This window comes from Acartia tonsa, chromosome 15 (genome assembly GCF_053477335.1).
Source record: "Acartia tonsa isolate MP-2025a chromosome 15, ASM5347733v1, whole genome shotgun sequence".
Lineage (NCBI taxonomy): Eukaryota > Metazoa > Arthropoda > Copepoda > Calanoida > Acartiidae > Acartia > Acartia tonsa.
The window spans coordinates 27,295,792-27,308,291 of NC_137274.1; the positions used below are offsets into that span (position 1 = coordinate 27,295,792).

General features: G+C 32.9%; 1 protein-coding gene across 5 annotated transcripts in view; it reads right to left on the reverse strand.

Annotated features, from left to right (window-relative positions):
• LOC145306819 (uncharacterized) overlaps positions 1 to 11,694 on the reverse strand; it is a 32,653-nt gene extending 20,959 nt beyond the window's left edge. For 2 of the 5 annotated variants that reach the window (XM_080149115.1, XM_080149119.1), the window contains exons 1-7: positions 11,556 to 11,694; positions 10,948 to 11,111; positions 5,481 to 5,514; positions 4,852 to 4,959; positions 3,663 to 3,702; positions 2,062 to 2,110; positions 1,144 to 1,228 (exon numbers count right to left, since the gene is read on the reverse strand). In XM_080149115.1, the coding sequence (XP_080005241.1) occupies positions 1,144 to 1,228; positions 2,062 to 2,110; positions 3,663 to 3,702; positions 4,852 to 4,959; positions 5,481 to 5,514; positions 10,948 to 10,999 (368 nt within the window). In that variant the 5' untranslated portion in view covers positions 11,000 to 11,111; positions 11,556 to 11,694. The remainder of the gene's footprint in view (positions 1 to 1,143; positions 1,229 to 2,061; positions 2,111 to 3,662; positions 3,703 to 4,851; positions 4,960 to 5,480; positions 5,515 to 10,947; positions 11,112 to 11,555) is intronic. The other 3 variants (XM_080149116.1, XM_080149117.1, XM_080149118.1) reach the window with 3 other exon arrangements.
• Between the last annotated feature and the right edge of the window lie 806 nt (positions 11,695 to 12,500).

A 12,500-nucleotide genomic window follows, 5' to 3' on the forward strand; every position in this document is an offset into this window, starting at 1 on the left:
TTGGCTCAAAATAGTTTGAGTATTTCTATTAAATTTTGATTGCTTGGTTCAAAACTAGTAGGGTCTAAATTACTGAAGGGGTAATTGTGATTATCATCATTTGGAATATATTTCAAATTTTTTAAAATTTGAAAAATTAGGCTCTTTTTTACTTCCCAATAACTGTGTAATAAAATAATATTCTTAAAATTAAATCTATTTAAAAAGCATTAGTCTTTATTGATCATTGTATTACCTACATCTATTAATTATTGGTCTAGAATTAAAAACAAGGATGACAACATGGATAAGTAGTGAAGCACAAAAAATGATGGATTGGAATATGCACAAGTAGATTTAAAGTGTATTTATTAAAATCAAGAATAGATTTATTGGAGAAAATAAACACAAAACCATGTTTTAATTTGTATGATAACGACGGTCAAAGTAAATTACATAAAAGATGCTCATAACAGCCATGTGACGTCATAAAAATGAGGTATTATCCATCTCTATTTAAGGGGTTTCTTTCCCACTTCTCCTCTCATCTCCCTTATTTTTATGACGTCACATGGCTAATAGTTTTTGAGCCGTGAAATTTTATTTTTTAAATGGGCCACATTTTTATTAGAGAAGCTTTTCTATAATTAGGGTCGGTCGGTTCGTCCGTACGTCCGAGACGGATAGCTTTTTTCATTAATTTAGGCATGTTAGAATTGTCCTATCAATTTTAAACTTTAAATGGTGATCCCTGTCGTAGTTAGGTACAATTTAGAAAGCGTAGAACTCTATGTATAATCGTTACCAGAATAACCATACGTCCATTTTAAACATGTTGATTTTTTAAAAACAAATTTTTGTGTGATCAAATTATACGATTGATCTGATTTTTAGTATACTGATTCCTGGGACAACAAAGTACAATATTATAAGCGAAGCAACTCTATAATCAGGTCCTAAAAAATTAAGTATGACCATATGTCCTGTATCAAGCAGTTTTTCAAAAAATTTACTTACATTTTTTTTCTCGATTTTATACATTTATATTCTGATTATTCAATTCTATAAGTTTTAATGTTCGTTTGTCCTACCATTTCAGAGCTCCGCTTTTATGGATGTTGTCATCCCTGTTTTTACACATTTTAGATACAAAATATATATTACTGCCTCCTATTTAGTCTCTTGGGGAAACCGCCTGGGTTGTTAGGCCGTCCTCTAAAGCCACCAGCACCACGGTGGGAACCTCTACCTTACAAAGTACAAGATCTTTCATCTCTTTATCTTAATACTAGCGGCTACGCCCCTAGAGGCCTCTAGGGCACTTGAGGAGGAGGGAGTCAAATTTCGATAACCCATTTTCTTAATTTAGATTTTAACGAAAAAGTAAAAAAAATATTTGTTGAGGGGCATGGTTTTTTTTGGGTTGGGGGGGTATTTTTTCTCTTTGGAGGGTGGTGGTACCTTCCCCCAAAATAGTTATAAACCTTCCCGGGACCTATGAGAAGCTACCCTCTTAAGGAGAACCCGATCGGTGCAGCGGTTAGCGAGATCCTTCGGTACAGACACACAAATAAACACACATCCTGTTACTTTATTATAAGGATATTTATTAATCTATCCATCTTTTTTAATTTTTTGATAATATTCTATCTCTCTGTATGTCTGTCTGTCTGTCTGTCTTTCTTTCTGACTGTATGTCTGTATGTATGTCTGTCTGTCTGTCTGTATGTCTGTCTGTCTGTCTGTATGTCTGTCTGTCAGCCTGTCTGTCTATCTATCTTTTTCTCTGTCTGTCTATCTATCTGTCTATCTGTCTGTATGTCTGTCTGTCTATCTGTCTGTCTATTTGTCTGTCAGTCTGTCTATCTGTCTGTCTACTCTTAAGAAAATATGTATTATGTCTGTTTGTCTGTCTGTTTATTTGTCTGTCTGTCTATCTGTCTGTATGTATGTCTGTCTGTCTGTCTGTCTGTCTGTCTGTCTATCTATCTTTCTATCTATCTATCTATCTATCTATCTATCTATCTATCTATCTATCTATCTATCTATCTATCTATCTATCTATCTATCTATCTATCTGACCTCTATTAGCTTGTCTCCCCTGTCCACGAGAATTATCGTCTTTGCTGTCCTAGAATTATCAATTTTATTTTTTTAAATGAAAACAAATTTTTGGGGGGGTTGGGGCAATTTATCTTTGGAGGGTGCTGTTACCCTAACCCAAAATAGTTATAAACCTTCTTATCACCTATGAGAAGCTCCAAAGTAAAGGAGAACCATATTGGTTCAGCGGTTAGCGAGATCCTTTGGTACACACAGACAGACAAAGATCATCTTACTTTGATATTAGGACATATGTTATAATACAAAAATAATAATTATAATCGGCAAACAAAAAAATAGCCAAAGATCGGGTTTTTGTTGTTGAAAATGTTATAAGTTATCAACAATGATTGGTTGAAAAGTTGGATATAGTTTCTTCATGGCAACGCCTCTTAAAAGGGCGTTTCTTCGTATTGTCACAGTAGCTTTTCCCCCTATTTCTAGACCCTGCAGGGGGCTCTAACCCTGCAGAGAAATCACATAACCTAACTTAACCTAAAATAATCTATCAAAAGCTACTGCAAAAATACAACGAAACGCCCCTTAAGATGCGTTGCCACAAAAGGGACTATACCCGAAAAGTTTGAACACTGCTAGTTTGAGCCAACCAATCATTAAAAAGGTACATACGATTTTTAATTTAAAACTTTGGGTACCAGTATAATTTACTATACAAAGTAACCTCCCCCCTGGATACTAGCAACATTAACCATTAAAAGCTATATAAGTTGGAAACAATATATAATAGATTTGAAATCTGCATTAAATTTTAAGGATTTTTTTTATAAAATTCGGTTTTTGTAGAAGTTAATTAATTTTGACATCTGTGATTGGTGGGTTGAGAACAATCTGCGCTCTGATTGGAGAAGCTTAAGTGTCGTACATCATTCACCCAATTAGAGCGCAGGTAGTTTCTAATCCACCTATCCTGTTGGTCAAAATTAATTAACTTAAATTGTATTTCAAATTTATTTTTTCCATCTTATATAGCTTATTAACCATTGCATTGTAGATCCTAGGGAGATATGGGTCATTAGACTAGTAATTACACTGGTACCCAAAGTTTTATATTATTTGGTGCCTCCAAATTTTTTGGGGAATAGTCCCTTTCGTAACATCGCCCCATAAGGGGCGATTCGTCGTATTTTTATAATGGCTTTTTATAAGTTATTTTAGGTTAGGTTATATTGGGTTAGGTGATTGTCCCAAAGGGTTAGGTAATTAGCCCCGCAGGGTTAGAGCCCCCCACAGGGGCTAGAAATAGGAGAAAAGCTGCTGTAAAAAATACGAAAAATCGCCTTATGTTACGAAAGGGACTATGAAATTTTATTCATTGATTGATTCTAAACTAATACTGTCCAAACTAACCAACCAATAATATTGATCTAATTTTGTTTTCCATCACTGGGGATGTATATCAATTTATCGTCCATTGTCTTATCCCTTTAGATCCATCAGTTTTATTATTATTTATTGCTTCGTATTATAGACAGCTTTCCGCGGATATTATGCGGGTAGTATGGCTAAGAACAGGTTCTAATCCGGCGGATATTAATCGGTTTAAAATATTGATTTCCTACCTCTTTCAAAGCTCTCTCTCTGGCTAGGGGTGGTCCCAACCTAAACAACAAAATAAACATATAAATTCAGGAGTTATTGAGTCCCTGTAAGTTGGTTCATTAAGTTAAGGGATCAAACGTTTCAACCAGTAATTTTACGCTATAGAAGGGGTAATCTTGTGTATCATCATTGGGGTTGTACATCAATTTATTGGCCGATGTCTTATTCCTTTAGTGTATAATGTGTGTATGTGTGTGTGTGTGTGTTCGTGTGTGTGTGTGTGTGTTCATGTGTGTGTGTATGTGAGTGTGTGCCATGTCTAACAAAAGTGGTATTAATTTAATGATTTTTAGATTATATTCGTGGAAAATTGTCTTTAATACGATTATATATATGCTTTTTCAGTATTGCCGAGAACAAGTTCTAATCCACCAGTAATTAATCTTCTAACCAATACTAACCTATCCTAACCTGATTTTTAAAAGAATAAGTTGGCCTAAAGCTCAAACCCCCTCAATTTTGGTTAAAAGGTGATGTAAAAAAAAACATTGATTAAGATTTAAAACAAGTTCCCATCAAAGTTGTGTTAAACTTGAATAAAAGATATCTATAAAGTAGAAATGTGTATGCTTGTATTTCTAGAATTATCACATTAGCGGCACATTTCCGATAAATTAAGAAATAGTCCATCGAATTTTGCGTGGGAGGGGACACAAAAAAAAACCTACTTCAAGTAGCTGTCTATAGTGCTCTAGCAAAATGGGGATAGATGTCACTGCTTTTGGCCTACCTATTCTATTGGCGTCTGGAAATACCCTATACCCCATCTCTTTTCTAGGGGGTTTCTTCTCCCCTTCTTTTTTTCCCTCTACTATGACGTCAATAGAATAAGTAGGTTAAAAGTTGTGACATCTATTACCATTTTCCTAGGGCACTAAACAGTAAACACAGCTACCAATTTCAGAATTAAAGAATTAAAATACACTATAGAAGTAAAATGAATGTACAAAAAATCTGACAAAAACAAATTGTGTCAAAAATTATCCAGGTGACGGCATAAAAATAAAGGCTTATCCATCTCTTTTTAAGGGTTTCTTTCCCACTTCTCCTCTCATCTCCGTCATTTTTATGACGTAACATTGATCATTTTGACACAATTTGGTCTTTGTCAAAAATCTAATTTTAATAGAAAACGCGCAAATATTTTACCTTCTGCTACCAGAGCGGCCATTTTGAAGCTCTTCCCCCTCTTCCCCTTCACTGATGTCCCCCTCCCCTTCCCCATCTGTAGCCGCTTCTGTAACAGGTCGCCTTCGTCTAATCAATCAATCAATAACAAAAATAATTTATCAGGGATCTAAAAGGAAAACTGTCGGACAAATTTTTCTCGTATTCATTCGAATCCGGTTCTCATCCATTCGAAAAAAAACTATGTCTAGCATCGTATTATATCCAGCTTTCTACAAAAATAAAAATGGCACGGGCTAAAAACTGGTTTTTATCTTATAATTGTACATTCTATATCCGCGGAAAGCTGTTTATAATGTGATGCGAGAAATAACTATTAAAATTTGGCCTATGGATGGAGTTAAATAAATTTCAGGAAAAAATATTCGCCTGTGTTTTATCGCCATACTGTTCAATTTTTTTTATTTTAGTGGATTTTGTTCTCAAATTTTGAAGATTTTTTTCAGAATTTTTGAAAACTTTTAAGGGCTTTGTACTTAAGAGATGTCGCATTAGGACGTTTGTCGCATTAGGAGGTTTGTCGGTGTACCGACAAACAGACCTCTTGTAACTTTCAAATAAAGTTTTTTTATATAAATTTGATTGATTTCCTGACTCCTCGCCTCTGACATGTACTCTCTTCAACTATAATAGATAGATAGATAGATAGATAGATAGATAGATAGATAGATAGATAGATAGATAGATAGATAGATAGATAGATAGATAGATAGATAGATAGATAGATAGATAGATAGATAGATAGATAGATAGATAGATAGATAGATAGATAGATAGATAGATAGATAGATAGATAGATAGATAGATAGATAGATAGATAGATAGATATATAGATAAATAGATAGATAGATAGATAGATAGATAGATAGATAGATAAATAGATAGATAGATAGATAGATAGATAGATAGATAGATAAATAGATAGATAGATAGATAGATAGATATGTTTTCTCTGTTTAAAAAGTCAGTGAACGTAACTAAAAAAAGTTATTATTCTTTGTTTTTATTTCAAACAATTTTTTTCTCTCATTTTCCTTTTAATTTGAATTGATCTAAATAAAGCCAGAGAGAGAGAGATAGAGAGAGAGAGTGTGAGAGAGAGAGAGAGAGAGAGAGAGAGAGAGAGAGAGAGAGAGAGAGAGAGAGAGAGAGAGAGAGAGAGAAGGGACAATGGGATATTTATTACACTGGTCCCCAAAGTTTTATAAGAACGTTGCAACTTCGTGGATTTTAGTGATATTTGATTGGTTGATTCACTGAGTTGAGTTTTATAAACGTTTAATCTTAATCTGCAGAAGGGGTAATTTTGCGTATAATCATTGGGGATGAACATCAATTTAATCGGCCATTATCCTATCCCTTTAGATCACTGAGATAAAGCCAGTATTTAAAAAACAAGAATGACAACATCATTAAAAGCAAAGTTCAACAAATCAAAAGGACAAACGAACATTTACAAACATTAAAGATTAACTGCACTTTTTGAAATAATATAAATTTTAAATTTTAGAAAAACAAGGATGACAACATCCATAAGTAGCGAAGATTATGGATATGGGAAAATTAATTATAAAGCAGGGTTATAAAAAAACATTGAACTTGATAAAATAATTCACGAAACCTATCGTTTATAATAACATGAAAATCTAGGAATCGATCTAGCACCCCAACCCAATAAGCAAATCTTAATTAAACTTGGGGGAAATATGTAGATTGTGAACTTAATCAATCCCTGAAAATTTCAGTCCTCTATCTTGAATAAGAGTCGAGAAAATCACGTTTCCCCAAAAACGTTTCTTACGGACAGACGGACATTATAGAGAGCTTCGCTACTAAAAATTTTATACCAACATCAGATTCTTATATGTTCACAACCTGAGTCATCCTTATTCTTTAAGACATTTTCAAAAGAACTTAATTAACTCAAAAAGATATCTTTTTTAAATTAGAAGATTTTTAAAAATATATTCAAAGATTTTTTATTTTTGTTGGAGAATTTTTTTGAAATTTGATTTATTGGTTTAATTAGTGTCCAATCGTTTCAACCATTAATTGTAAACTTAAGTAATCCCTGAAAATTAAAGTCGTCTATATTGAAAACGTTCCATATGGACAGACGGACATTACAAATTATAGAGTAGCTTCGCTACTAAATATTATGTAATGTATAGATAGATATAGTTTATTTGCAAAGTTCTGCCTGTTTTGACATTAATTAGGGAGGAAGGGGACAATAGGCTAGTCCACAAAGTTTAGTTTTCTTATTCGTTATCAATTATCATACTTGTTTGTCATGAAATAATTGAATACTTAATTTTTTTTTGGATTTTAAAGGTTAACACAATGTACATCCCCGTTGAAGATTAATAAAGTTACCCCTACTGCAGATAAAAATTAACAGTTTAGACATTTTCAGTTCAGAAGAAAAATTCAAGTTATGGGCTAACGAATTAGAATTTAAAAAACTTCGAGTACCAGTGTAGTTTACAGTCCAATATTCCTAAATTTCATGTAAGAAAAAAACTTTTAAAATTCAATTTTGCGGTTTTGTTGTACTTTAAACAAAGGGTCAGTTTTTCCAAGATAAGTTTTCATCTAAAGTATGAAAAATGAACAATTATTGAACATCATTCGGTTAAATAACACAAGTGGTTTCGCCTGCCCCTCCCCCCACAAGCCTCTAGGGGCATTTAAGGTGGAAAAAGGGGGGAATTAATGTGATTCCTCAACTTTAAATTTAAGTTTTAGAAAAATAAAAGTTTTTAAAAATTATTAAATTATTTGAATAAAATTTTTGTCTTTTCGTCCTAAAATGTGAATATCAGAATAGTCCCCAAAGTTTTATAATAACATTTTCTTATTCGTTGGCTTAACAACTTTGGGGACTTGAATTTGATTGTTTGGTTCATTAAGTTGAATATCCAACCACTGATTATAATCTACAGTAGAAGTAATTTTGTGTTTCATCATTGTAGATGTACATCAATTTATCGGCCATTGTCTTATCCCTTTAGATCCCTGTTTTAATTTGCTAACTGAGACAAAAGAAAATTGTTTAAGAATGAGTAGCAACTATATAATCATTACTATAATGTACGTAATAATTGATGATATTTTAGCTTTTTAAAAAGCGAAGCTTTTTATAATTAGGATAGGTCCGTACGTTCGTCTATACGTCAGACCGTCCATAAGCTCATGGTACGCTTTAGAAAGCGTATCAACTCTATAATCGTTACCAGAATGTCCGTACGTCCATTTAAACATTTTTATTTTTAACTTTTTTAACAGATAATTTTTATGTGCTAAAATTATTGGATTGGTTTTGATTTTTGGAATAAGGATTCCTAGGACAACAAAGTACCAGCAAAGTATCTCTTTATTAAAATCAAGTCCTAAAATGTAAGTATGTCCATAATTAATATTCTTTATTTTAACAATTTTGCAACAAATTTTCATGTACTTTTTTTGTTTATACTTTTAAATAAATATTCTGCTTATTAAGTTCTGACACTCTATAAGGGTTATTGTTCTATTGTCCTACCGTCTGATTGTAGAGCTTTGCTTTTATGGATGTTGTCATCCTTGTTTTAATTATTTTAAGATATTTTTCAAACAAAAAAACCTAAATACTAAATTACAAAATTACACCTTTAGCAGGAGAAAAAAAAGTTAAAAAGTTTTTAACCGATTAATTGAAATTATATAAGGTACCAAAAGTTCAGAAGACAACTAATAAGAAATAGTTATAATAAAACTTTGAGGACTAGTGTAATATACAGCCCAATTATCCCCTCCCTTCTTGACTTTTAATTAATAAAATTGTTTACTAATATCACCTTCTGATAGATCCGCAATCGGAGGTATCATTATTCTTAACAAATAGAACTCAAAGACTTTTTTTTTAAATCGAAGATTTTTAGAAATAAATTCGAAGATTTTTTTTTATTTTTGGATTAAATATCTTTTTTTTTAAATACTGAGCTGGATCTTTAAATCATTTAAGTGGTGAGCCAGATCGGGGTGAACCGAGGGGGCTCACCTCGATCTGGCTTACCACTAAATTATTTAAAGATCCAGCTCAGCTCTGGTTTAATACAGGGCTCGGCATTAGCCTAAAATTCAAAATCGCATGTGGGCAAGAACTGAATTATTCACTAATTATTTCCAGGGTTCTAAAGGGACAAGACAATGACCGATAAATTGATGTACATCACAAATGATAATACACAAAATTACCCATTTTATAGATTAAAATTAGTGGTTGAAACGTTTGAAAACTCAACTCAATGAATCAACCAATCAAAATTCACTAGAGTCCTCAAAGTTATAAATTTTAGGGACCAAGAGTAATAAATAGCCTCTCTCTCTTTTAATTTTAATTTTGAAACCATAATATTTTCTTTGTTCATTTCTTAAGGGATAAGACAAGGGACGATAAATTCAAGTGAATCCTCAATGATGATAATCAAAATTATCCTTTATTGGTTGAAAATATTAGACAATGCAAGTTTTCATCAAGATTTAACAAAAGCCAACATGTTTATAAAACTGGTAATTTACAGTTCAACGTCCAATGAGATCTAAAGGGATAAGACAATGGCCGATAAATTGATGTACATCACCAATGATGATACACAAAATTACCCCTTGTGTAGATTAAAATTAGTGGTTGAAACGTTTAGACACTCAAATTAATGAATCAACCAATCAAGTCTCTAAGAACACGTTCTTGTAAAACTTTGGGGGACTAGTGTAGTAAACAATCCATTGCCCCCCCCCCCCTCTCTCTCTCTCTCTCTCTCTCTCTCTCTCTCTCTCTCTCTCTATTTCTTTCTCTCTCTCTCTCTCTAACTATCTCACACACTCTCTGTCTTTATCTCTCTCTCTTTGTCTCTCTTTTTTTTCTCTCTCTATCTCTCTCTCTCTCTCTCTCTCTTTTTTTTTCTTTTTTTTTCTTCTCTCTCTCTCTCTTCTTTTTCTTTCTCTCTCTCTCTCTCTCTCTCTCTCTCTCTCTCTCTCTCTCTCTCTCTCTCTCTCTCTCTCTCTCTCTCTCTCTCTCTCTCTCTCTCTCTCTCTCTCTTTCTCTCTCTCTCTCTCTCTCTCTCTCTCTCTCTCTCTCTCTCTCTCTCTCTCTCTCTCTCTCTCTCTCTCTCTTTCTCTCTCTCTCTCTCTCTCTCTCTCTCTCTCTCTCTCTCTCTCTCTCTCTCTCTCTCTCTCTCTCTCCCTTCATACATCTTTCTAAAAAGCAGGGGCAAACAGCAAAAAATATTTTAAAACGTTTTTTTCCAAAATAAATTTTTTTTCTTCATGATTTGAAAATATACTTAACAAATCAAAATGAATCCTTAAAATAAAGTAACAGGATGTCTGTCTGTTTGTCTGTACCGAAGGATCTCGCTAACCGCTGAATTGGTCGGGTTTATCTTAACAGGGTAGCTTCTCTTAGGTCCCGGGAAAGTTTATAACTTTTTTGGGGGAGGGTACAACCACCCTCCTAAAAGAAATCACAAAAAATCGAAATTATTACTATTTACAATTTTACGTAGAGACTTGAACGCAACATAGACATATTTGAAATAAAAAAAAACATTTAAAGTGCCACTAGAGGCCTCTAGGGGACGTAGCCACTATTATATATATATATATATAAACATATAGATAGAAACAAAGAAGGATAAACCAGTAGTTTGAGGGAGGGGACATTGGGCTGTTTATTACACTAGTACCCAAAGTTTTATAATAACATTTTCTTATTCGTTGGCTCAACAACTTTGGGGACTTTTATTGAATTTTTGATTGGTTAGTTAACTAAGTTAAATGTCCAAACGTTTCAACCATTAATTGCAATGTAAGGAAGGGGTAAAATTGTGTATCATAATTGGGGTTTTGATCAATGTATCGGCCATTGTCTTATCCCTTTAGATCCCGATGGATTGGTTTCATTTAGATTTGATAGATAGTTAAAATTATAAAAATAACTGTAATAAAAGATAGATAGATAGATAGTTAGAGAGATAGATAGATAATTCATAAACCTTACTACTTTATATAACAAACCTAGGATCGCCAAAATGGCCAGTACCCAAAGTCCGGTTTTAAAAATGCCCATTTTTTGGGGGGTTCACTTTATTTTAGATATACAACATTCACTTTAGTTTCTGACCATTGTATAGTTCATCATTTCACCGCTGTCCAATGTTCACTCAAGTGGCGCTAGTTTACTATATATCATATACAGGGTGGTGAAAAAGTTTTGATTTGTTTTATAAAAAAGTATTTATATGGCTTAGAAGCCGATTAATATCCGCTGGTTTATAATCTGTTCTCAGCCATACTGAAAAATCATGTATAGCATCATATTATAAACAATTTTCCATGAATATTAAAATTAAAATAATAAAATTGATACCAGTTTTGTTAGATCAGACCATAGGCCCCTAGGGGCAAACAAAAGTGCTTTTAATTTTAATTTTATATTTAGATATCCGTGGAAAGCTGTCTACAATACTTATTTTATTTAAATATATAATGCCATTTTCATATATATTTTAAAAATTAGTAAATTTAAGATAAATAATAATAATTTTAACTTTATTTTATTGTTTAATACTATAAAAAAAGTATTATTTAAAAAAAACACTGCTAGGTCAATTTTAACTATTCACCCTGTATATAGATATATTGATATAATCAGCTGATTTTCTGGCCAAGAACCAATTTGAAAGCTGTCTTCAGAGTGATAGAAACGCGCGTTGGGTGCGCGTATTTCTATGTGTTGCGTGCTTCACGGACTTGAGAGAACTAGTGTTACTGTGTGCGTGCGTGTGTGTACCTAGTGGTACACATAGCAGGGATCTAAAGGGATAAGACTATGGCTGATAAATTTATGCACATCCCAAATGATTATACTCAAAACTATACCCATTATGTAGATTATAATTAGTGGTTGAAACGTTTAGACATTGAACTTAATGAACCAACCAATCAAAAGGTATTAAACCAACAAATAAAAAAACATTATGATAAAACTTTGGAGACTAATTAAATAAACAGCCCAATGTCCCCTCCCTCCCTGGGTACAAAGTCGACAGTCAGGCATTCAGTGCACAGTGGGACTGTGAGCAAAAAAATGGGACATTTTCATGGAAAGAAATGACAATAAGCTGTTTATTACACAAGTCCCCAAAGTTTTATAATAACAATTTCCTATTCATCGCTGAAACTTTTGGAACCTTCATTGAATCTTAATTGGTTTGTTCATTAAATTGAGTGTCCAAATGTTTCAACCACTAATTGACTGTGAGAAAGCTGAAAGATGGGACATTTTCAGGGAGGGAGGAGATAATGAGCTGTTAATTTAACAAGTCCCCAAAGTTTTATTATATTATATGATTTCCTATTCATCGCTTAAAATCTTTGGGGACTTTTCTTCATCTACATGGTTAAATTTTCAAAAATCCTTTAGACAACCAACCTTTTACTTGAACCTTTGTCAGGAAGTCCTAAATGTGCGCTTTAATGAGTTGTGGTTGTTTTGGGCCAAGGCATTCCTCCAACTCAAACTATTCTTGCCATGCATCTGACATAGCAGCATTAGGAATCATTTTAAC